The 25,008-nt window shown below is 53.9% G+C and overlaps 1 protein-coding gene across 3 annotated transcripts in view; it reads left to right on the plus strand.

Moving 5' to 3' along the window:
- Positions 1 to 939: 939 nt before the first annotated feature.
- The window catches only part of pola1 (polymerase (DNA directed), alpha 1), a 77,704-nt gene continuing 53,635 nt past the window's right edge, over positions 940 to 25,008 (plus strand). Inside the window, exons 1-26 of one of the 3 annotated variants that reach the window (XM_088921490.1) lie at positions 940 to 1,082; positions 1,859 to 1,983; positions 2,205 to 2,301; positions 2,548 to 2,628; positions 3,269 to 3,387; positions 3,577 to 3,639; positions 3,804 to 3,905; positions 4,023 to 4,179; positions 4,515 to 4,683; positions 4,888 to 5,069; positions 5,732 to 5,844; positions 6,321 to 6,434; positions 6,842 to 6,916; positions 8,302 to 8,440; positions 9,313 to 9,467; positions 10,542 to 10,626; positions 10,737 to 10,798; positions 11,075 to 11,164; positions 11,440 to 11,556; positions 11,703 to 11,878; positions 12,119 to 12,248; positions 12,615 to 12,734; positions 13,081 to 13,180; positions 13,490 to 13,614; positions 14,206 to 14,355; positions 14,813 to 14,935. In XM_088921490.1, the coding sequence (XP_088777616.1) occupies positions 1,034 to 1,082; positions 1,859 to 1,983; positions 2,205 to 2,301; positions 2,548 to 2,628; positions 3,269 to 3,387; positions 3,577 to 3,639; positions 3,804 to 3,905; positions 4,023 to 4,179; positions 4,515 to 4,683; positions 4,888 to 5,069; positions 5,732 to 5,844; positions 6,321 to 6,434; positions 6,842 to 6,916; positions 8,302 to 8,440; positions 9,313 to 9,467; positions 10,542 to 10,626; positions 10,737 to 10,798; positions 11,075 to 11,164; positions 11,440 to 11,556; positions 11,703 to 11,878; positions 12,119 to 12,248; positions 12,615 to 12,734; positions 13,081 to 13,180; positions 13,490 to 13,614; positions 14,206 to 14,355; positions 14,813 to 14,935 (3,018 nt within the window). In that variant the 5' untranslated portion in view covers positions 940 to 1,033. The remainder of the gene's footprint in view (positions 1,083 to 1,858; positions 1,984 to 2,204; positions 2,302 to 2,547; positions 2,629 to 3,268; positions 3,388 to 3,576; positions 3,640 to 3,803; positions 3,906 to 4,022; positions 4,180 to 4,514; positions 4,684 to 4,887; positions 5,070 to 5,731; positions 5,845 to 6,320; positions 6,435 to 6,841; positions 6,917 to 8,301; positions 8,441 to 9,312; positions 9,468 to 10,541; positions 10,627 to 10,736; positions 10,799 to 11,074; positions 11,165 to 11,439; positions 11,557 to 11,702; positions 11,879 to 12,118; positions 12,249 to 12,614; positions 12,735 to 13,080; positions 13,181 to 13,489; positions 13,615 to 14,205; positions 14,356 to 14,812; positions 14,936 to 25,008) is intronic. The other 2 variants (XM_088921491.1, XM_088921492.1) reach the window with 2 other exon arrangements.

The raw sequence follows: 25,008 nt of genomic DNA on the forward strand, positions 1-25,008 counted from the left end.
GTTTACCAGCGGCTGGGAGGTAATCTGAAGGAGTGCTCGCAGTCGTTTCAATTTCAGTTAAGAAAATGCCCTGCTGGCATGACTTACGTGAAAAGTCTGGCCAGGTTCTTGAGCGTTAGGACTGTAACAACAAGTGAGTTAAAAACGCATTCTGTTACATGCAAAAACAAACACGTACAAAACGTGCTTGTACAAGAGCGAAATCATCACTGACTTGCAGTAATGTTTGTAACGACGGTGCAGTGCCAGCGGTAAACAGTATTGTGGTGACTCTTGCAATTCTACCTTTTTAATTATTCGCAATCTTTTTAATCGTCGTTGAAATGTTTAGTTCGTATTCATCTCCTTTGCTTTTATTGTCGGAGTTTATGCAGTTTAGCAAAATTCATTATATTCACAGTAGCAGGCAGATGCAGGTGTATAGGGAATGGATTTCCTTCAGATGAAGAACACAGAGGAAATTAGGGAAAGTTTCTGGTATTTCACTTCACCTGCAGCTATGTAGGGCGAACCAAAGCTCTATCGATCAACCTGCGTTTTTGATTTATCTAATTGTTTCCGAGAACAGTACATCAGTACAGTTGGGTTGTTACAATTAAATAATATGTAGAAAGTACAAAAGATTTATGAGCGCCTCAGATACTATGAATATGAAACTGCCCAATACCCATAAAGACTAAAAAAAATCTTAACCCATCCAACTGCAAGAGTTTAATAAATTAAGAAGAAGCTGTAATGGACGGAAAAGCTTTGTAGCGCTTCAATGACTGAAACTACAAAGACCATCATTCCTTTAATCTTAATCCTCCGTCCCATCTTCCTTTATTGCGACGTAACGTCCGGGCGTGCGGTTTTCAGCCTCCGCGCGCAAACGTACTGTGGGTATAATAAAAATACACGAAGCTCATTGGTCAGGTTTCTCCTGGCGTCATTTCCGCTGTGCAAGTTTTCCCGGGAAAGGCGATTGGCGCGGACTTGATTGTTTTGGATAGAAAGTGGAGGATTACGGTGTCAGAAGCATTGGGAGATCGTTATGGCTCCAGTATCCACATCAGATAAAGATGCTGATAATCACGACGGTGGTGAGTAGCAGGTCGCAAGTGCAGTGGGAGACGGGTGGATCAGCGATTAATTTAAATCACGTTGCGGGTGATATTCCTCTGCCGTGTGGGGCAGGTTGCGGGCGGGCTGTCGCTTTTGCTTAGTCAGAGCGGTTGCTTTCCGCGAAGACAGGCCGTTGTGTTTAAGGAATGAGAAACCTCGCATCCTCGGACGCAGCAGGACGACGCTGCAGTCTGAGCGAGTGATTTGCACGCCCGGCCGGGGCTCGTACGTCCCTCTTCCGCGGCCCCGGTGGCTGCCCGTGTGGTGAGGGTGCCCTCCCGGGGTCGCAAGCAGTTCTGAGTGAGGGAGAGCTCTCGTAGAGGTAGTTTGCCTCACTCTGCCCGGTCCTCGTCGCAGTTGTGCGTGATGGCCTTTGCTGGTTTGCACTGACGAGCAACGCTGTGTTCGAGATCTGAACATTCCCATGCGTCATATTCAAGCGCCCATCCCTTCCGAGAGGCTGGCAGCGGAGAACCTGGAGACCTTGTTTTCGAATGGCCGAGTATTGAGACAGGCGGAGTGACAGGTCACACCACAGACCGGCTCTGTCCGAGGAGAGGGTTTGTGTTCATAGCAGGACAGTCAGCTTTAAGGGTCTGAGGGGCTTTATTTCTCAAGGGGCCCGAGTTCTTAAACAGACCTTTTCTTCTTTGCATTGACGGGTAGTTGATGTTTTTAAAGACTTCAGATTAATTTTGTCCTCCTCTGGGCATCCTTCCCGCCTGTGAGTCTGACAGATTTCTGTCGTGCTCAGATGCTGGAGACTCCTGTGGGATTGCGGTGTCGCGCTCCAGGAGGGAGAAGAAGGAGAAAACTGGGCGCAGGTCTGCCCTGGAGCAGCTGAAGAGAGCCAAGAAAGGAGAAAAAGTCAAGTATGAGGTTTGTGGCGGCCCGCTCCCTGCTGACATGCATGCTCGCTCTTCGTGCTTTGGGGACAGAAGGTAGTTTGGGGCATCGCGCTCTCTGGCACTTCAGTAAGGTGTCGCATGGTCAGGGCCTGTCAGTATTACATGGAGTGTGTGTGAGTGTTCTCAGGGCTGTGGTGTGCCATCTCCCTGGTCTCTGTGGCGATGTGCTCTGAGTCTGTGTGGCCTGCGCAGGTGGAGAAGCTGACCAGTGTGTACGAGGAGGTGGACGAGGAGCAGTACTCCCGGCTGGTCAGGGAGAGGCAGGACGACGACTGGATCATCGATGATGGTGAGACGGAGTGCGGTGAAGCAGAGCGCCGGCGGTCGAGCTCGTAGCCTGCAGTCATTTCCAGCAGTCACTGGTGGCATCTTTTTCACCTCCAGCGCGGGGATCCGGCTTTCTGCTCGGTGTCTCTGCAAGAGCTGTCACGCAGAGCGGCAGGGAGGGAGGGAGGGAGTCTCTGTCTTGAGTTGTTCTGACTTGTCCTGTGACTGAGCGTGCCCTTGGGCGTTAACTCTTCGCCTCTCTGACCAGATGGGACGGGCTACGTGGAAGACGGGCGGGAGATCTTCGACGAGGACCTGGATGAGGATGCACTGGACAGAGCTCCCAGAGGTGACTGATGTGTGGGGCATATTCGGGGCTGGGGGCAGACAGGGTGCTCTTGCTCTTCAAAATGCCCGGCTGTGGTTAAGAATGAGGCAGAGTGTTGCGGTAAATGTTTTTACTGTACGGCCAAGTGAGTGCCATTTAATAACAGGAGTAGTAATTATTATTATTTATACCTGTAACTGTGTGCATTAGTATAGCATTGTTCGTCTGAAAGGATCCCGAAGCTCTTTATGTACAGGTGGGAACAGTGAATTGCAGCCCCTCCTGGGTCCCATGCCTGCCATTCAGCAGTCATTCTGCCGCACGGCAGCACGGGTGGAGCAGTGTGATACCGCAGCGCTGGCTGACTTCAGGGGGGGCTTGAGGGAGGCCACATTGTTCGAGGCCAGAGTGGAGTTTAAGCCCGGGCTCCGAGGATAACACCTCTGTTCTTGTGGAGAGTGCTGTGGGATCTTTGTTGCCCAAGTAGTGAGGACCGCGGTGGAACATGTCGTTTGATCCGCTGTGTCCTTGGTCACCATGCAAGGAGAGTGGCTTGGGAACAGTAGTCCAGAGGTAAAGCCGATGACACTTGCAGCAAGAGCGGTTTCCCTTGGAGGTAAGACGGCCGTGTGAACGTGTCGCCCTGTCTGTGCCTGTGCAGGGAAGGGGGGCGACCGGAGCGCGGGCAGCAAGGAGAGGAAGAGTGTGAAGAAGGCAGCAGTGTCCAAACCCAGCAGCATCAAGTCCATGTTCATGGCCAACAGTGCAAAGAGCAAGGAGGTCAGGCTTGGTGTCCTTCACTCTTCTTCATCCAGCCAAAATACCTTCAAGAGAACTGTGTAACAGTGGTGTGGTAAAATTGTGATTGTTCGATTAGCTTGAAGGTTAAATTGCACGATAAAGATGGGTAATAGAGACAGCAGCGTTTATGTATGACTGACTCGGATGAAATGCTTTTTGGTGTTTCAGAAAGATGTTGACTTGTCCAAGGATGACCTCCTGGGTGACCTCCTGCAGGATCTCCATTCTGAGGTACTGTGACGAGAGCACGTTTCGTGCACGAGCACCCCCTCTTCTGTGGACCCCCCTCTCTGCTCCTGGCAGTTCGGAGCAAGAGGTTTTGTAATTGGAGGGCAGAATCTCCTGCTCTTGGTGTGAAGGAGCGACACCGATGTGTTTCTCCCCCCCTTTTCCAGAAGTCTCCCGTACTGACCCCACCACCTGTCATTGCTCTGAAGAAGAAGAAGCCCGCCGGGGTACCCCCAAACCCCTTCTCTGTCAGGACTCTGACTCCTAAGGTATAGGAATCGCACCGCTGAGCCGAGTTTTGTCGCGGTGTCGCTCGGCACGTTTCTGGGGATGAACGAGGCGCCTGTGCTCTGCCGCCCTGTGTAACGTTTCTTCCCCTCTGAAAGGCCCCGGCCGTGACGCCCAGCAGACCGGTCAGCTCCGCGGGCCGGCGCGCCGCCGCTGACCTCTGCCCCGGGGTCAGGGCGCGGATCGCCCCCCTGGAGACCCCCGACACGGCTGATGCCAAGCGAGTGAAGGTGGAGGAGCAGGAGCTGCCTCAAGGTACCCGCCGGCCGCAGCTCCGCGGTGTCCGAGCGAGAGCCCGAGGAACGGGCAGTACAGTTCGGATCCGCTTCCTGAAGTGGAGGTTCAGAAGCCTACGTTTACGTTGCAAAAAGTTCCTCACACTGAGGTTTGTGAACAGCGGGCGTTTCCATTCAGACGCTAGCTGACACTTGAGTCCATTTGTAACCCTTCTCGGTACATTTCCGGCTCGTCCTGCTGTGAGGACGAGTCCCACAGGACTGTTGCAGGGGAGAAGGCCTGCAGCCGCGCTCGGCGGGGCCCGGAGAGTCACGCTGGGGCCTGAACATGCGTGTGTGTGTGTGCTCCCCCAGCAGGGGGCGCCGCCGCTGACCTGGTGTTTGATGAGGGGGACTTCGACGAGCCCATGGAGGAGGGGGACGAGGGGGCCGCGGGGGGCAGCTCGATGGCCAAGGTGAAGGAGGAGCTGGAGCCGCGGGCTGCGGTGAAGGAAGAGGTGGAGCCGCCGGACAGCGCTCTCCAGTAAGCAGCAGTCCTCCCTTCGCCACGGAGCCGCCTTTCCTCTCCACAGGGGCTGGGGGCTGGCCTTGGGGAGCTTTTCCTTCTCTGACTGAGCTGTTCTTAGTTGTGTGAAAGAGTTATGGCCGGATATTATAGCTGCTGAAGCGTGCAGAGCAGCAGGGGGGGTGAGTGGATCGGGGAGATGTGACCGGCTCTCTCCGGCAGGCGGGCAGCAGCGGTGCCAGAGGTGTCGTGCTGGGAGAGGATGGAGGGCGACGGGGGCGCCGAGCCGGCCGTGGACGTGCAGGTGGACTCTAGCCGCCTGCCCCTTGTGGAGGGGCCGGACGGGGAGCAGGTCTTCCGCTTCTACTGGCTGGACGCCTTTGAGGACCAGTACATCCAGCCAGGTGAGCGGCCGGGCCGGGCCGGACCGGGCCTCTGGGGGCTCTGTCACTGGGCCCCTGTTGTCTCCTTAATGTGAGGATGAGAGACTGGAGCCCTTGCCTCGCCCTTGTCTGGACGGCAGCCCCTCTCACTGCGCTCTGTGCCGAAAGGTGTTTAAACCCTGTACTGTGCACAAAGTGAGGGTGAAATCCGACAGCTTTTCGGCTTGCTTGTGTTTTGCTCCTTTCCCTGGAAAACTGGACAGCACAGTTTAGGATAGCGTGGCACTGTGCTGGCACAAAAACACACTTGGTGAGCTGGTCTTTAGTTCAGAAATTCCCAGTAACTGTTTGTTAGCTGTTAAGTCTGTTTAACTGAGGTATACACATCGGAGCTGCAAAAGCATTTTGTTTTTTAAAATATTAATTATTTTAGTTATTAGTCTGTGGGTGAAAATCTGCTATATATCTTATTTCAGTGACGTGAGATTAAGGTGCCTCACCTACTGAAGAGAGTTCACTTTAAGATGAAAAGCAATTCCTTGCACGTACATCGCACTTTACTCCCCGAATGATCACAGATGGCTTTACAGACGTAGGAGGGGAGCCGTGAGCGATGGGGGCTGAGCGGGCGCAGACAGACGTGTGGGAAGGGGTTATCCTGACTCCGAGCTGCTGTCTTGCAGGTGTTGTGTACCTCTTTGGAAAGGTGTGGATTGAGCCGGCCCAGGCACACGTCAGCTGCTGCGTCGCGGTGAAGAATATCGAGCGAACGATGTACATCCTGCCTCGGGAGCATGTTAGTACCCCTCTTCCCAGCAGGAAATCGGCAGGTTTATCACCCTGCCAGGAGATCCGGGGACGCCGCCATTAGCAGATGAAGTGGCCTCTGGCAGCACATAAGTGTCCTGCTGTCTAACGGACGATAGATGCTGAGCAGGAGCTTGTGGGTACGCAGCCGTGCCTTTTCGGCATGAGGGTTTGGGCGGTGCAGGATGATGCCCAGGGCTGCAAGAGGCATGCCTTGCAGGTTTCCAGCCGGGAAAATCCCGCTCCTTCTGCCTGAGGGCAGTAGCCTCTGCGTCACAGAGTTGGTCCGTGTGCTGTGGGGCGGAGCGGGTTTAAAGCAGCAGGGCAGGACGCGTTGGGCTGGAGTGGGCTGTGGCAGCCATGTCAGGGTCCGACAGGTCCCCCATCCAGTTAGCCCCCACCCCCCAGGCTGTCTGGGAGCCCTTTGGGATTGGAGTTGAACGAAGGGAATGTGCTCTCTTTCAGAAAGTGAACCTGAAAACCGGAGAGGAGTTGGGCGTCCGAGTCACCATGATGGATGTTTACCAGGAGTTCAGCGAGCTGTCGGAAAAATACAAGATAATGAAGTTCAAGTCAAAGGTTTGGGACTGTGTTTGCTCCTGCTTATGAGTCTCGGGCGCACCAGGGAGTACTGGGATATTTCAGTTGCAGGAAGTAGGAGTTAAGGGCTCTTTGGGGATGGAGCTGTATACAGTATTGGCAGTGTCTGAGATGAATAGTCTCTATAGAAGTAACATTGTTGTTTCTGCCTCCTACTTCTGTTCCCCTTGGGCACTGACTCTGAAGTGAGTCTTCACGTGCTCGAAAACATTTCTCCCAAACGGTACCTTAACTGTTACAGCAGAACCTGATCAATATTTGCAGTTGGTACGCTGTATAGCCAAAAGCCATCAGTTGAAAGAATATTATTTCAAAAAAGTTTTGTTTTTGCTTAGAAAAGTTTCAAGACGGGAGTGTTTTTTTTTTTCCCTGCTTTGTCTCCTCAGAAAGCTGTGAAGAACTATGCCTTTGAAATCCCAGACGTACCTACACAGGCCGAGTACTTGGAAGTGCGGTATTCTGTGAGTAAATCCTGCCCCGCAGACCTGCTGTGCTAGTCCTCCTGTGATCACATTCAGAATGAATGCTTATAATTGACCCCTGTAGAGCAGGCAATCAAGGAAAAACACATTTGATAAGTCAGCTGATTGTCTGCAGCTTCTAATATAATCAGCATTTTTTTTAAGGCCTTATTCATTCAACTAGTAAATGATGTTAAAATAACAAGTAGGTTGGACAGAAAAATTGATTCTCAATCTTTGGTGCATTCATCCAGAGCTTTACCTGAGCCACAGACGTACATTTTCTAAAGAATTTATTTCAAGTACAGTAAACCCTTGCTGTAACAGACTTCAGATCTAATGGAGAAACTCCTGTAAAAGGGGGGTTTTGTCCACAGAAGGGATGTCTGTGTTGTCGACTTGTGATCTGAAGCTGGTACATGAAACGGAATTTCAAATCCAGTGGCGGATGGCTCTGGTGATTTTGTAAAAGTCACGGTATAGTTAATAAAAGAACCTGTGGTGAAGCTTTGTGTGTGATGGAGATCGAACAGAGAGAGAACTGTTCGGTAAGGAATTGAAGATAATTTCCCAACTGCGCAGTGCTGTCGAGACTCATCTCTACTGGCGTTCACTCCCAGATAATACCCAAGTGTACAGGCAGGAGATGCCTACACCAGGATATAAAACCAGCAGGAAAGGCCTCAGCAGTACTGTGTGGGGATGCTGACAGCTCACAGACTGACTCCTGCTGTTGTCAGCAAGTCCCAGAGACCGAGGCTCCTCGAGGACAGACTGAACGAGTTTCCCGCAGCCTGTTACCATCCCACACACAAGAGTTGTTTGGGCTCGAAATTTCTCCCCGGTAATTAGACTGCTGACACCCCGTCTCCCGATGTAGTCGGGTGAAGAGAGGGTGTACAGTAGGGTCTCTCCACCTGCGTGGGTTCGCTTGTTCCCGATTCGTCCTGGTGGACGAGGTCTTGCGTGGAAGAAGGGCGGAGCTGGGGGGCGCTGCTCTGAAGGCTGTTGAGTGTCTGGGCAGATGAGCTGCCCTGCCCCCTGCCCAGATACCCTCTGCCCAGCAGGGTAGACGCTCCTGGTCAGCCGGTTAGGTTACTGTAAGATTGTGGTTACTGTGGTTCGTTTTAGTTGATTAACGTAAAGCCAGTGCATTAGTACTTTGACTGTCACATAAGGGAGGGTTCCTTATGTCTTTTTACCATGCAGACTGTATTCTGTAGTACATCATGTGACAGCAGAGGGGTGGACTTGGGTATATGCAAGCTTGGCCATTCGCAGTGGCTCTCTGGATGTCCCTGCTGTCCTGTATTGTGTATGGTCTTGCTGGTCCTGCCACACTTCCTCCTGATGACTGTGGACCTGGTGCGGTTCTGTTCTTCCAGGCCGAGATGCCCCAGTTGCCGTCGGACCTGAAGGGCGAAACCTTCTCCCATGTGTTTGGGACCAACACTTCCAGCCTGGAGCACTTCCTGCTGGGCCGAAAGATCAGGGGGCCGTGCTGGCTGGACGTCCGGGCCCCCCGTGAGTGCAGGGGGAGGGGTGATGCTTAGAGTTCTAGACTCCACAGCCACAGGGTTGCGGGTTTATTTTTTATTTTTTTTACAAGGTGGAAGGTAGTTTCTAAATTATTTACAATTTGCTACACCTAAGATATGTGTTTGTTCTGAAAGCAAATGTGGGAGTGGCCGGAGTGTACTGACCGCCCCCTGTCCTGCTGTGTCCCGGCCGGTGGGGGCCGGAGCGTACTGACCACCCCCCTGTCCTGCTGTGTCCCAGCCGGTGGGGGCCGGAGCGTACTGACCGCCCCCCTGTCCTGCTGTGTCCCGGCCGGTGGGGGCCGGAGCGTACTGACCGCCCCCCTGTCCTGCTGTGTCCCGGCCGGTGGGGGCCGGAGCGTACTGACCGCCCCCCTGTCCTGCTGTGTCCCGGCCGGTGGGGGCCGGAGCGTACTGACCGCCCCCCTGTCCTGCTGTGTCCCGGCCGGTGGGGGCCGGAGCGTACTGACCGCCCCCCTGTCCTGCTGTGTCCCGGCCGGTGGGGGCCGGAGCGTACTGACCGCCCCCCTGTCCTGCTGTGTCCCGGCCGGTGGGGGCCGGAGCGTACTGACCGCCCCCCTGTCCTGCTGTGTCCCGGCCGGTGGGGGCCGGAGCGTACTGACCGCCCCCCTGTCCTGCTGTGTCCCGGCCGGTGGGGGCCGGAGCGTACTGACCGCCCCCCTGTCCTGCTGTGTCCCGGCCGGTGGGGGCCGGAGCGTACTGACCGCCCCCCTGTCCTGCTGTGTCCTGGCCGGTGGGGGCCGGAGCGTACTGACCGCCCCCCTGTCCTGCTGTGTCCCGGCCGGTGGGGGCCGGAGCGTACTGACCGCCTGTCCTGCTGTGTTGAATGTTGTCCAGAGCTGTGCAGCCCCTCTGTGAGCTGGTGCAAAGTGGAGGCCGTCGCCACGAAGTGCGAGCTGGTCTCGGTGGTGAAAGACCTGCCCCCCCCTCCTCTGGTCGTCATGGCGATCAGCATGAAGACCGCACAGAACGCCAAAACCCACCACAACGAGGTGAGGAGCCCCCCCTACCCAGCCTCTCCCCTCTCCGCTTGCTTTCACTCTAAAACCACGGTTCCCGGTTTCGTGTCTCCTGAATGGCTGAGTCAGTGGCCATTGGATAAAGGGACTTGTGCCTTTCCAGCAAGTGTTCCCAAACATGAAATGGACAAAAGCATTAATAGGAGGCGGTCCTGTGCAAAAAAGGTGTGTGATCTGTGCAGGTGTACCTCATCAGAAACGGGGTATGCTGTGCGGTTTAGGGAGTTTTCATGGACTAGTGAGAAGAGCTGTGGCACGGGAGGGTCGTGGGTTCGAATCTCAGGTGGGCTCCAGGTGTTGCGCCTTTCTTCGAGATTGCTTCAGTAAATACCCCACTACTCTTTATAAAAAGGCAGTATGTATCAGAATCTTGAGTATCTCGGCTGATGTATCAGAAAGGAGTGCCTTAAGCTGCCCTGTTGATCCTGCAGGCTGCTCGGGAGAATCAACTGAGCCGTCCTTCTTGAACTGCAGTGCTTTTTGAGCTGGGATTGAGGCTGTAATTTCTTCACACAGTTCTGATTGAGGATGCAATTAGTCAAGCTTGCTCCTTCTCTGTGTACCTTCCACTCTGCTGCACTCTCTGATAAACACCAGGCAGAATTCCCAGCGGGAGAGAAATGAGATTTGAGAAACATAATTGCTGGGACTGATTTGAGTAAAAAGCTCTGGGTTTTGAGCTTTCCTGTCTCAAAGGCGTCAGCTGACCGGTATGAAAGGCACTGTGGGAAATCCTAATACCGGGGTTGTGTTCATGAAAATATATGGTGTTTTTGGGCCAGTGTGCTCTTGAACTGAAAACACCTTGATATCATCACAACATGTTTTGCAGCACTTTTCCTCATAGGTCTACATTCCTGAGTCAGGGAGCACAGAACATCTGCACATGGAGAAAGTGTATTGTCCCCTTTACCTGTTGGGCCTGAGATTGCAGTTTCGTTCCTGTGCTCTTGGACCCTGTAAAAAGCCCCTCCTGTGAGCTGCGCTCCTGCAGTCCAGTCCAGCCCCCTGCTGCAACCTCTCTCTCGCTCTGTGCCCCTGCTGCAGATCATGTCCCTGGCCGCCTTGGTCCACCAGGAGTTCCCCATGGACAGAGCTCCTCCCCAGCCTCCCTTCCAGACGCACTTCTGCGGTGAGTGTGCTCCCTCTCCTGCCCGTCTCCCTGTCGTCCAGCTGCTTCCCCTTGTCTGAGCACACGAGGCAGCACAGGTGCTGACTAAAGGGAACGATTCTGTCTTCCAGCCATCAGCAAACCAAGTGACTGCATCTTCCCGTACGACTTCAAGGAGGCTGTGAATAGAAAGGCAAGTGGTGTCTGTCTGTCTGCGCTTGCTGTGTGCAGGTGGGATCACGTGCCTAGAAGCTGCACTTTTTTCAAATTCACGGAAAGTTGTTTTGTAAAGCAGAGCATGTGTCATCTTTAAGATCTGCGTGCGCCTGTTATTTCAGGATTTCTTGTAACATATGGTATGGGAATGTTGGTTTTTGATAAGAATGGATTTTCTGGGTTTGCCACCTGTTGGAAGGGGCTCGCTTCATCTGTGCAACATTTAATGGTCTTCTTCCTCCGTTCTCTCCAGAATGCTAAAGTAGAGATAGGTGCTACAGAGAGAACCCTGCTGGGCTTCTTCTTGGCCAAGGTTCACAAGATCGACCCGGATGTCATTGTGGTGAGTGGCACAGGTTTTTGAAAGAGGGGTGTGCACTGCACGTTCATACCTTCAGTTACACTGAGACCGCAACGTCCTGGCTGTCATTGCCAAGGGGAGAAGAGCCGTCATCGAGGTTACAGAAGTCACCTCTAAGATGGACAGGTTGTGACTGTAAGCGCAGGACAGTCCTGCTGTACCTTTGGTTTTGCATTCTTTGCTTTCAAGAACTTTTGCAGGTTTACCTCTGGGCATGAGATTGCATTGATTTATTTATTTTTTATCTTTTTCTGAAGGGCCACAACATCTATGGGTTTGATTTGGAAGTCCTGCTGCAGAGAATCAGCGTGTGCAAAGTGCCTCACTGGTCCAAGATTGGCCGCCTGCGGAGGTCTGCTATGCCTAAACTTGGGGTGAGTTTGTTGTCGCGCATTTAAGGCTCCGAGATCCGTAGCCTTCTTCCCGTGTCCTGCTCCGTGTGGGGATGGGCGTGGCACTCGGAGCGATGTCCTCTGGGACGGTGACTCGAGACAGTCGTCTTCCCTCTCTGCCTTTCCAGGGGCGCAGCGGCTTCGCGGAGAAGAACGCTGCCTGCGGCCGCATGATCTGCGATGTCGAAATCTCGGCCAAAGAGCTGATCCGCTGCAAGAGCTACCACCTGTCCGAGCTGGTCGCACAGATCCTCAAGACGGAGAGGGTGACGATTCCTCAAGACAACCTCAAAAGCTACTACAGGTGAGCCCGGGTGCTGCTTATTGATTGCGCTTGTGATTGTCAGACACGAGTTAGTGATTTAAGTCGGGTTTTTTTTTGCTGGATGCCTCTTCAACGGTTCCATCACTTTGGCCCTTGCTCAGTTTTTGGCTGTGGTTCTTGGTGCCTTCTTTCGGGCACCTGATGGCCCTGGGCCCTGGGCAGCCCCTTGTCCTCCCACGTGCCCAGCTGCTAGCCTGCTCCCCCTTCCTGTCTCCTCAGCGACTCCGCCCGCTTGCTGTACCTGCTGGAGAACACCTGGATGGACGCCAAGTTCATCTTGCAGATCATGTGTGAGCTGAACGTGCTCCCGCTGGCGCTGCAGATCACCAGCATCGCGGGGAACGTCATGGTGAGCCACCGCCGCGGGCGCTGGGCCCTGATGGATACGGTGACCACGCCATCTTGACACAACCAATGTCAGAACACGCCTAATAAACACATTAGGATGGATGGATTGTAGGTTAAATAAATTGTTGACGGAAGTTCCAGAATATGGTGTTTTATCGGATGTATCCAGTGGGGTTTTGTGATGTCACTCTTCCAGAAAGGTTGCTTTTGCGTCCGTTAAGTACTAATGTTCTCGTTCAGCTCCCGCATTTTCCCAGCCCGCTGCAGTGTGATGGGGCTGCAGCCCATCACGCCAGGTGCTGAGTTGACTCAAATGGGGAAAAAACGAATCGACAAAATGTTGAGAAACGAACGTCTGTCTTCGCAGTCGCGTACCCTGATGGGCGGCCGCTCCGAGCGGAACGAGTTCCTCCTGCTCCACGCTTTCCACGAGAGGGACTACATCGTGCCTGACAAACAGGTCTTCAGGAAGCCGCAGCAGGACCCCGTGAGTTGCCTTTTCCTCAGCACCCAGCCCCAGGGCGACTGCTGGTCTCGTTAGGTGGAAAAATCCTCCTCGGTTTACAGAAGATACCTTAGGTGTGGGTGTTCCTGGCGTGCTGCCCGGAGGGATGGTTAGTGTCCTCGTGTCCCTCCTCTCCTGTGACGGGGACGATCGAGGGCCGCTATGGGCGTTGTCCACGCATTCCCAGGCTCCTCTCTGTTACTGGCGTGGCTTATCCAGAGCTCCTCCGGATTGGTTGGTTGGCTGGCTGGAGGGCTTTCTGGTCATCTTGAGCGACAGGACATGCTCTCTGCCCATTCCTGAACACCCACGATTCTCTTGCTTTCAGGGGGACGACGAGGAAGAGGTGGATCTGGGGAAGGGCAAGTCCAGGAAGGTGAGGAAGAAGGCTGCCTATGCCGGAGGGCTGGTCCTGGATCCCAAAGTTGGTAAGACTGGATTGCGAGAGGCCTCTCCTGTGAATCCGCGGATATAGACGGGGCTCCGTGTGTGAGGGAAGCCTCACCCCCTGGACATCGGCAGCGCCAATGCTGGCTGGCGCTCGTCTGCGGGTAGGGCGCAGAGTCCGAGGGATCTGAACCTCCGGCTAGGGCTGGAAAGATGTTGGAAAGATGGGAAACACTGAGCACTGGTCTCCTCGGCTTCTGCAGCGCCGCGGAGGCTGCTGGCTGGTGAGAGAGGCATCGTTTTCCCCTGAAGGCGCTGGGTTCCAATTGGTTTGCTTTCCTGTGTTCCAGGTTTCTATGACAAGTTTGTGCTGCTGCTGGACTTCAACAGCCTGTATCCCTCCATCATCCAGGAGTTCAACATCTGCTTCACCACAGTCCATCGAGTGGCGCTGGGCTCCCAGAAGAGGACAGAGGTAAATCTGTGCTGAAAAGTAATTGGATGCTCTTTCAGAGAGCTGTGAGACGGTGGTTTGAGTCTTCAGTGCCCTTCCTCCCTTTGCAAATGATGAGGCTTTACGTGCAGCAGGAGTATTAGATATTATCCTGCTCCCCGCGAGTGTGACAAACGATGACAAACGAGCTTGTTGCCGAATTCAGGCCCAACGCAGTTTATAATGCAGTAAGTATTTATATACAAAGTCCCAGATGAAGCAGTGGTTTTGAGTGGGGTGGGGAGTTAATGTAAATAAGGGGCTCGTTCCCAAGCGCTGTGAGGGTTAATCCCAGAAGGTGTTTATCCGTGTTTTCCACAGGGGTGCTTCACAGTGCTCTTTCTCAGTTATTTGGATTGTGCAGAACTGATCTACTAACCAACTGTAAGGTTGTCTGTCCAAAGTGTGAGTAAATCGCTGGCACTCTTATCGAGAGGCCGACCGCGAGCCAAGCTCGTGCCAGCAGCCTGGTGTCCCCAGCGCAGCGCTGCTCGCGCCCTGCCCCAGCGGGGAGCGGGCATGTGCCTGGAGGGGGCTGTCCGTCACCTCGGATGTCGGGGCGTCTCGTTTCAGGACGAGGAGCAGGATGACATCCCTGAGCTGCCCGACCCGGACCTGGAGATGGGCGTCCTGCCCAAGGAGATCAGGAAGCTGGTGGAGAGGAGGCGGCAGGTCAAGCAGATGATGAAGCAGCCCGATCTGAACCCCGACCTCTACTTGCAGGTACAGCGTCCCCCCCGTGTCCGTGCCGTGTAGGACAGGAGGCGTGCCTGTGGCTGTGGCTCCCTCTCCCCATTTATCTAGTGTTCCTGACGGTCGTGATCAGGCAGCGGCTCTGCCCTGAAGGTGTAGCCGTGCTTGAAACTTCCCGAAAGCTTGTCCAGAGAGCAGTCTTGATCTCCCACGACGGTAAATCTTCCTCTGTCAATTCAGGCCAGGTGCCCAGCTGAATAATACGGGCCCTGTCCACATCCGAAATCGCACCTGTCACTTTTTTTCCGGACTGGTTTTAAACTCCGACCCGTGGGACAGAAACTAAACCTTGAGCCGTTCCGCCCACCGGCACATCGAGCCGCGTGCCTTCCGTGGAGGAGGCGGGGGCGAGCGGGAGGCTGTGCGGGGATCTGGCCCGGGGCCGTGAGCTTGGCCCTCTTCACCGAGGCTCTCGTGTGTTCCGCAGTACGACATCCGGCAGAAGGCTCTCAAGCTGACGGCGAACAGCATGTACGGCTGCCTGGGCTTCTCCTTCAGCAGGTTCTATGCCAAGCCGCTCGCAGCCCTGGTCACGCACAAGGGACGAGAGGTAGGCTGCGCTGTCCTGCCGCCACGCCGTGCCGCGTCTACGCTGCGAGCGCCGGGGGGCCGCTTGGGCGTTGGTAGTCGATTTTTGCTCGTCCGGCTGTTGCTTGAAGGAGCCCAGGGTATCGACTTGTACGTGGCTGGGCGGCTCGTGCCAGACTCCCACCACCCTCTGTGTAAAGAGGTTGCTGGAGGAGTCGGCTGGGTTGACTCCTTCTAGGTCCTTCAGGGCTGCGAATGTTTGTATTGGGTTCCCTCGCAGTCTGCTCTGCTCAGTTCAAGGCTTTAAGGGTTCAGTTCTTCCAGCCTGACCGCTGGAAGGACATTCCTGCTCTTCTCCGGACCGATACGGACTGCAGAGAAATAACATCTATTTATTAGTGAGGTGCTGATCACAATAGAGCACGGTATTCACAATGAGGTCTTGCTAGTGAATTGTATAATTTTTACATCCCTTATTATAAAAAAACAAGCATTTCCAACTGTATACCCTGACAGTCTTCCCCGTTTTTTCTTTTCCGTAGTACTAACCACTGTCTTTTCGTAGGGAGCTTCTTGAAGCTTTTACCTGTAATCTGCGCTTGCAGCTCATTTTGAGTCAGTCTTTTCATTTTTGAATTGCTTTATAAAGTGTGTTCTTTCTCCTTATAGTCTTCTTAATTGAGGTATGAAACTATTTCCTTTTATTTGGTGTTCAACAGTCTGAAGTTTTTTTGTGAGTCTGAAGTTTTTATGTTTCAACCACTAGAGAGCGGTGTCATTCTTTTGAATGTCTGAATAATGTGAAAACATTGGCTCTGCTTTTCTTTTTAAAAGCTTTGTGAGTTATCTTGCATAAAATAAGGAAATACTACTAGTTTTTTTTATATTAGCGTAATAGAAGCAGATGTGTAACAGGTATTTGGCACACTTGAAATTAATCCCCTGGGCCTGAATGAATTGTGAACATCCTGCAGCAGTACTGGATTGAATCAGATATGATAACTCTTAAAGTTCAGACAGCAGGCATTCAAGCTAACATGCATATTTAGGTTTAGAACTGGTTAGTGTATTTTCATCTCAACAGTGTTGGGATAATAAATACAATTAAAATATATATAGTTAAAATATATAGTGGTCACTTTCACAACATGTATTGTCACTTGCATTGTTAAGAGCCTTGGGGCAACCTTGTTGTGAAAGGCGCTATATAAAAATGAATTGAATTAAAAGTGTAGAATTTGAATAGAAGTGTATTCCACTAGTAAGACTTTAAGAATGTTGGTCATAACGCAGAATATTGATTCCAGGGCACCTAAATGTTGCCGTTTTGGAATCGGCCCAGAGAAAAGCAGCCAGATATTTTCTTACACCTTTAAACTGGGGACGCATCTTTCCAGCACCATCTAGCCGGCCGGGCTGCGCGGAGGGCTAATACATTTTCATGCCTGAAGAAATGAGATCCGGGCGCTGAGCTGCGTGACCCCGGGATCCCGGGAGCTCCCAGTGGGGGCGTGAGCAAGCCCCGCGGAGAGGCGGCGGCGGCTCTCTGGCACAGCGTGGAGAGTCCGCCAGCTCTCTGATGTCTTGCCAGAGGAGCCCATTAACATTTCGGGGGGCCTCAGATAGCCGGTGGGTTGAGTTCCCACGTAGCGGGTGGTGCAGCTGTCCGGGTCCACGTTCGTTTTCCCAGCTCCTGTCAGGTGGGGAGGTGGCGTGCCCCGGTGCTCTGTTTTTGCCCGTTGCGGATGGGGCAGTGGTGGGGTCGCCCGGGGGCGCTTGGAGCGCCGTCCTTCAGGCACCATCCTGATGGCGGGAGTAACGGATGAAAGCAGGTCTTGTCCCAGATTCTTGGCATGACTGGGCCTTAATGCTCCAGTCTCCCCTCTCAGGAGATCAGGGCAGCTCCTCCTGCAGCGGCAGGCGAGCTCCAGCTGAATTCAGGAGAATTTGATTCTCGCTTGTGGGATCTTGTTTGATGCAACATTGGAATGAGCCGGGGTTTTTTTTTACCAGTCATGGCCTCCTAATAATCCCCACCTCTGAACTGGCTTCATCACTCTGCTCTCCTCCCCACCGAGAGCTGGTATGTGGGGGGAGTACTGGTGCACTATGGCTGCTGTCGCATCATCCAGGTGGGGCTGCACATTGGTGGTGGTGGAGGGGAGTCCTCATTACCTGTAAAGCGCTTTGAGTGGAGTGTCCAGAAAAGTGCTATGTAAGTGTAAGCAATTATTATAATTATTATTATTATTTTGTGTTTGATAGTTCGATGAGCCTTGATTTCTTCAATCTCTAGAGAATTCAGGGATTTTTGTTTTTTGCTCAGCTGATTTGTGAGCTATTGGGGAGGGCCAGCAGTCAGACCCAGGCTCGAACCCATGTCTGCGGAGCTCGGCCTGCCCTCGGCTGTTTGTCTTTACTGGCTGAGCCCCTTTGGGACGCACTAATGAAGGCCCCGCTAAGCTTCCATCTTCCGTTTCACCCAGCCAGAGTGCCCGGTCCCGCTCGTGCTTCATTCTAAAGTGGCCGGGAGTCGCTGTGGTTGGGTTCCGAGTTCAGAGACTTTTACTGGTGGAAACAGTGGCCCCCTGCCCTGGATCTGCAGAGCGCGCCCGTCCTCCTCGCCTTCTTTTCATCTTTTATTGGTGTCCAAAGTTTGCTCAGTCCAGATTAATAAGCCTTTAACTGTTTCAGTAAAGCCCTCATGACCATGCGGGGTGCCCACTTCTGCTGTTCGTAAAACGGCCTCGGGTTCTCAGCGTCCAGCGTCGCTCTCTGGCACCTGTCCGGGACTGGTGCTGCGCTGTCCCGGGCTTCTCCAGCTCCAGCGGCCTTCAGCGGACTGGCCCAGCGGGCCGAGCGCGGAACAGTTCTTCGCTGCTGCCGAGGCACGCCGAGTACGCCTGCCTGCAGATTATCACAATTACCCGGTATCCCCGCCGACGCTGCGGTCGGCCCTGGCCTTTCTGGCGCTGACACCTCGGAAAGCAATCCATCGTGCGCATCTGCTGAGCCTGTTGAAGGGCATTATTAATAGTCCTCCCAGCAGTTCGGAGAAGTGCCATTGGCAGTGTAAATTAATTGGATCTGCGCTTCTGGTGGTGATGGCAGGCGGGACAGCTGTGCGGAACCGGGAGGCTCTAATCCAGGAGCTGCCAGCTTGCTGATACCTGTTCCTTGAGAATCCCTCCTGACGACCGCTCCAGCGTTCTCATGACCTCACGCGCTGCGCAGGGATTATTATTACACCAAAGCAAACTAGTTGGTGAAAGCTACTTTCTCATCAGCCGCCCATTCCGTCGTTGTGCACCGGTGGTGGTTCCAGGTTTTCTTGGTCTAATCTGAGACTGGGTCTGAGCCGTCTTTAGGTGCAACACACTAGGGCAAGACCTTGCAATCCTGGGGCCTGGGACCCCGATTTCTGCTCGTTTTAATTCTGGCTGGGTCCAGCTGCCCCATGGAATCCTTAATAAAACTGATAATACGACTGTTTCATCCCCGTTTAATTGTTTTTAATGAGTATAGGCTCGTTTAAAAAGCTGGACGTTGGAAGTCCAGGTGCCGGAGATGCTCTCCGTGTGGCCCGAGGCTGGGAAAATGCAGCTCTCTGGATGCCCCTGACGTGGGTTCAGGAGCAAGACGAGTGTAAAGATCTGCTTCTCCTGGCTGTTGGGTGGCCGTTGTAGACGGCCTCCGTTTCGAGGTGCAGCTTTGATTTTCTGGGACCCCACATGGGTTTTTCCGAATGCTGGCTTGACGGTGTCGAGGGATGTGTACCAGCCCCGGCTCTGCCCTTTCGGGATGCCAGCCTCTTCGCTAGAGCCCGACTTGCTCTTTTGCCCCTTTTTTCCATGCACAGAGGGGAGCAGCAGGGTGTCTTTCCAAAGGAGCTGCGAGCCTCTGCTGTGGACGGCAGTGCCGCTAGCCCTGCCGCCCCCGGCCCCTGGTGCGAGAGGGGGAGTGGCTGTGACCGCGTGTGGAGACCCCAGCTTGGACAGCCGGTTCTGCCTCCAGGGCAGAGCTCCCCCATGTCCAGCAGTAGCTCTGCCACGCAGGTCTCCTGGGATGACTTCACCTCACAAGCACGCCTCTGCTTCACGGCCTAATCCCGTTCCCCCCCCCACCCCCACCCCCCCTTCTCCGTGCCGCGGACGGGTCCTCTGAGAAAAATTAAACCGATTACCTTGTCAATAAATTGGCCTTGTGTGAAAATGACTGCAATGTTAAGAGCTGTAATTTAGCTGCGGCAGGCCGGACAGAGGCATGCGAAACGTGATCTAAGTAAACAGGGCCCCGGCCGCGCGTGTGCTCCTGCTTGTTAGAATTACAAAGGGCACTTCTGGATTTCCAGGAATAGGACACACAGCCCCGAGGATCGTGCATAGCATTGTCCAGGCAGGCACAGCCGCCCTGCTTAGAGAAGGATTTGTGCTGGATATCACTTGACTTAACAAATAGTCACAGTAGGTGTAATTGAATATTTTTGGATTTGCATTACGGCAGTGCTAAACAGGACTCGCTAAGTCTTTGTATCTGGTTCCCATCAAAGGCTGATAACCTTATTGGGAAATGTGTCCAGTACACTGGCACTCCAAGTGCCCTCGCCGCGCTGCTGGACAGCACTGGAGCTCCTGGCCCGAACCGGCTTCAGGCGGCTGTGTGGAGTGTGCTGCCTAGAAAGTTGAAAGGTCGCGGGTTCGGGAGTCCAGACTGATAATACTCCCAGCTCCCAAGTCCGAGTCAAATGTGATGGCTCAGGGCTCTCCTTGTTTTGTTACAAAAAAACCCTTTGTTAGGAGAAGCACTTGTACACACTGTAGATGTGTGCGCTACCTGAGGTTTGCCTTGCTTTGGTATGTCTTGTCTTTTTTTTGTAAATGGTTGTCTTTCAGTGTCCTTGCAGTGGAATCCTCGACTTGGTGGTTGTTTTTAAGTTAAGTTGGTTTTCCCTCCAACCTGACAGCTCGTGATTGTGCGTCTCAGGTGAAATAAACAATGAGCCGATGGACCAAGTCCCGCTCTCTTCGTCTCCATTGATGTGACCTTTCCCCTCCTCTGCTGCGACGAGCCGTGTGTCCTTGTCTCTGGTGGAGCACATGAGCCACGCGTGTCTCCTGGTTCTTGAGAAATCTGTGTCGGATTGCCATTCCGGGAATGCGGATGGGGAATTTCTCTTTGTACTATTATTAATGCTAATCTGCCATTGCGTCTAGGAGCCGAGTCCAGGGAGCAGAATCTCCAGCATGCCAGTGATGTGACAAGAATGATTTCTGGAGGCTGTATCGGATCAGAACCGGCTTCGCGAGCTGAATTTCAGGGCCATGACTTTAACACTGGAATTTAGAAGGGCTATCTCTCTGTTTAGTAGCTACAACTTAAAATGTAATATCCCTTTCATAACTGAGGCGATAATAGTTGACAAATAGTCACTGTCATAGTTACGCTAAGCTTCATTACAGTGCAATAGAAAGTGTATCTGGAATTCTGCATGTGTGTCAGGTGATTGAGAATAACCCAATCGCCTAGACGCCTTCACCCAGCGCAGAATCAGCAGCGAAGGCGTCTGATCGCGACGACGCTAAACTGTCTATCGCACACGCCGGTTCGCGGGCCGCGATCTGTGAACTCGGCGGTGCTGATGCTGCTCTGGGAGCAGTGTGGGAGACGCCAGTGGGAGGCCCGAGCGGGGGCCGCTCTCGGGGCCCCTCACTGTCCAGCTGGCTCTCGCTCGGCTCGTGAAGCGGCCCAGCTGTCAGCCAGCGGGCGGGAGGCAGGAACAGGGCCACTGCCTGTGTCAGGAGTCAGGAGCCCGGGCTGTGCTGGGAGAGAGCGGGGCGTCGGGGCCGGTGGATTTCAGCACCTTCGGGAGCTCTGCTACTGATTCGCAGGGACGTTCTGGGTGGAGAACTTTCCTGATTTTCACAAAGCGCCTCGGGAATGGTCTCTGAAGCCTCTCTCTGGCCATTTTAATCATGTTACAGAGGTTTCAATAGTTTTATAGGCTTTCACTTAACTTTATCTTTTCTTTAAAGACAGACGATTGAAGTCAGTATAGAGCACTGGAAGCGCTCGGGTATGATAAAACAACAGGTGCTGTAGTGTGGTTGCTCATGGGTATCGCCTATAGCCCGAGTGAAGGAGAGGAGAGTCTCGGCTCTTCGTGCAGCGCGGGGTTTTCCTTTGGCCCAGTTCACCAGGGGGGGTCTGACCTTGAGATCGGGGCTCTGCCTGCAGTCGCAGGGCAAGATGGGCATCTTTTTTCCTGCCCTGCCCTCCCTTCTCCGAACTTCCTCCGAGGCGATTCCGACACTTTTCCTCGATGACTAACGAGGAGCCGAGCCACTTACGCTCATTAATTAAGGGCAGATGCTTTTTAACTGTAACCGCGCACCTCTGTTTGTCAACAAGGGGAGCCTGAAAGCCCCGGTGCTGGGGGGAGAGGGGGGGGGTGAAGCATTTGATTTGTGACTAGCACTTAAATAGAGTGCTAATCCCCTGCATCTCAGCATTTCAAAGAACTGCGGCTATAGTGCTCTAATTTCAGTAACACAAGCTTCACGAGGGGATCTTCTGCCAAACTGTTCTGAATAACTAATCTTTTTATTTATAAGGCCCAGGACCACACATACAACCACACGGCTGGCCTGCCTGCCTGGGGTCTTTTTTTTTTTCTATCACATCTCATTAGAAAAGGAATTGGACTCTTTATATACTGTATCAGAAGAACCGGCGGCACAGCTGTAAGAGTATCTCTTACAGCTTACCAGTGATTAAAATAAATGGATAATTGAACCTGGCAGGAAGGCGAGGTCCAGATAAACGATTCTCGAACAGCCTTTAATGGTTTGAGTCCAGAACTGGCACCGGCGGGCTGTTCTGGGTTTGAATCCTGCCCAAGCCCCTGATTTATTGTTTGTCATTGAGTAGCTGCTAAGCTGTGCGTGTAAATCAACAAGTCTGCTTTTGTCACTCAAAAGGGTGGCAGGACAATCCTGTTTTTTTTTTAATCAAAAGGCAAGTTGAGCTTATTTTTGTCACGGCTCTCTCTGCGTCTGAGCCCAGAGCTGGAGCCGTGCAGCACGATGTGTACGTACGCAGGAAACGGGGAGAAAAAGAAATGGGGTGCAGGGTAGAAGAGGGGAGTCTTGCCCTGGAAACGGGCATCTGAGCAACAGCAGGCTCCAGTCCCTGCGCCCCTGGGGGTCGGAGCTGCACTGCGGTCTCGCAGGGCGCGGTGGCCCGTGGGCGTAGCTCCTGCGGTGAGGCAGTTTTAAAGTCTGTTGGAGCCTCATCTGATCAGGCCGCATGCTGGCGGGGTGACAGCGGGCCGCGACCCCTCCCTTCGGTGGCGGTTAGGTGGCTGGTGCCGCACGCGGTTGGGAAGGCCTGGACCTCGAGTGTCGTAAGAAGCGTAATGGAGGTCCTCTGCGTTTGTTTTTCACTTGCGTTCCCAGAAAGTGGCAGGGAGACGCGGAGCACTGCGGCCCCTCTCGGAAGTGCAGTCGCCGGATCAGGAGAGAGACCCCTCGCGAGAGTTGGGGGGCAGCCGAAAGATCTCGCACGCGCGAGGCAGTGCCATTTCTCGGACGGATACGGCGTCTCCTTTCGGAAATGAGAAACTTGTTAGAAAAAAAGGCCTCAATAAGGTAGTTTCTCTCCCCGCAACTTAAACTTCACCCAGACTGAAGCTTCTGTGGCACGATGATCGCGTAGTCGCCCAGCCACGAGTTTAAGCGTTGTGGCTACAAAACTGAGAAAAGGGGCGTTACTGATAAATGCTTGTATGGGGAGTCGGAGAAAAGGCAGCAGGATCAGGGGAGAGGCTGTGCTGGTGCCTGCGGGCTGCAGCTCCGAGCGCTGGCACCCCCCCCCCGCCTGGGCACTGTGGATGGCCTAATGATGGCTCGCCGTGTGTCTTTAAATTACAGCTTGCCCTTCTGCGAGCTTTAAGAGAGACAAGTCTGTCATTAAAACATCAGGCTGATCCTGTGTGCTAATGTGTCCTTGAACCCACCTCCCGGTTTGAGTGAGGAATGAGAGGCTCTTTAGGCAGCCCTGCTGTCGGGGCGCACAGCTGACAGGAAGCTCATCCCTTGCCTGCCATCCTGCGGGGGTGCCAGGCGTGTGCGGGAGACCCACAGATGCCGCAGGAGGCAGCGGGTTCGTGTGGCAGCCTCGACAGGCTGGCCCGCCGCCCGCCCCCCCTCACCACGGCCCGGAGGTGCATCGCGCGGGCGGACCTGGCCCTGTTGAGTGAAGCGTGCATGCTGGCAGAGTTTAAGAGAGTCTAGTGGAGCCGGCTGCACCCAGACTCGAGGAGGAAGCTGTGCTTTCCCTGCGCGCGGTGCAGCGTTCAGCGGCTGTTGCTGTGACCGCAATTAATAAGCCATTAGCCAAGCTGGGGATTTAACCCCGGCAGAGTGTAGTCAAAATGTAATTAAAGTCGATGGCTTTTCTCTCTTGGAATCCAGTTGTCGGACAGCTAAGAAAGTTGAGTTTGTGGTGTCGATCTCGGTGGTGGTGTGGCTTTAACAACGGCTCTCCCTCTCTCTCCCCCCTTCCTTGCCTGGAGAACGAGTGCATTCCTTGACCCTGCTCGGTCTACTTGTTTTTCTCAGGGGCTGCAGCCTTCTCCCCCAGCTGTCAGTCCTGTCAAAATATTGGCCGGCTCATCTGCTCGCAGAGGTCAGAGGTTAATGAAAACTGTGACTAACTTGACACGGATTGGTGTCAAGGGGCTGGGGGGGGGGGGAGCAGAAATCTAATTAGACAAGGAGGGCAATTAATTCAATCACTTATGTCAGTCCGTGACTTCTCCGTGTAATTGGAAGTCTGTAATCTGGGGACACCTGGATCCCATTTTTTTTACATCAAATGCGTTTCGTGAGACAATTAGGAGAATGTAAAACCGTGGAGTGCCGATAAATTACTTCCAAATTAGTGTAAGTAGATTCCGAGAGCCCGTTCCACAAGTGCCGAGTGCTTCGCTCCTCGCCCGCCTGGCTCCGCTGCTGGAGGCGGGGCTGGGCTGTGTGCTCAGGGGCGGAGAGTGGGGCTCGCTTCCGTGCGTGTTGAGCGTGTTGAGCAGTCGCTCGTGCCGGTCGGCCGCACGAACGCGTCGGAGTGTAGCGCGTGGGTCGCACGGGCGCGAGGGTGCTGCAGCTGACTCCGGGCCCGGAGGCAGGCAGGAAGGCGTGAGGGACAGAGGGAAGAGACCTCTCTCTCCCTGGCCCTTCTGTCTGCGCCCTTTTCCAGGGGTTCCAGCAGCCACGCTCATCCTCAGACTTGGATCCCACCCTACACCTTTCCCCCATGCTTGAGCTCTTTTTAGAACTTCTCTGTTCATTCACAGATTTGGGCTTTTCTCCCTGCGACCGGACGCTCGCTCGCTCGGCTGCTTTGTTCCTTGTCCCTGCTGCTTTCCTCCCGCTCACACCTGAAGGGGCTCAGCGGCAGGACCCTTTTTTCTTTTTCCTCCCTTCTGCTTTTTAGTCTGGAAGCAGCCTCTGCTCGTTCATTTGATGATGAATCTGAAGCAGGTGGACGGAGCACAACTGTGTTAGCAGCACGTGGAGGGGCTGACCGTTCCCTTCAGTACTTCAGTCGGCCTGAAGTGTCCGTCTCTTGGCTTGGAGGCCATGGGAGGTCAAGGGAGGTCAGAAATCCTTCCCATCAGCCAGTGAGCTTGCGCTACCTCTGTGTTTCTGGTTGGCGTTGCCCCACAGAGCGCTGTGTTGCGAACCTGTTCTTGTAAACGGGTGGATGTGAGTCTGTAACAGGCTGGCTGAGGGGTGTTTATGGGCCGACTGTCAGCCACCTGCCATCCCTCCGCACCTGTTCACATGACACGGGGGATAATCCGCAGAACCTCATTAGCAGAGGCTCGTTAATTAGCAAGGGTGTCCACCGACATTTAGTCTTGCATTTCTTTTCCCCGAGTGGTCCGGGTTGCGAAGGTGCCGTCTCTCCGGAAGGGGGCCGGCCTCGCTGCTGGCAGCTCCTCCTGCCTTGGGTGACCTTGCGTGGTGCGATCAGTCCCCATGGAGAGGCTGGAATAACTCGGCCCCCCTCCCACCAGCCCCCCAGCTACCACCT

This window comes from Atractosteus spatula, chromosome 7 (genome assembly GCF_055471065.1).
Source record: "Atractosteus spatula isolate fAtrSpa1 chromosome 7, fAtrSpa1.hap1, whole genome shotgun sequence".
NCBI lineage: Eukaryota > Metazoa > Chordata > Actinopteri > Semionotiformes > Lepisosteidae > Atractosteus > Atractosteus spatula.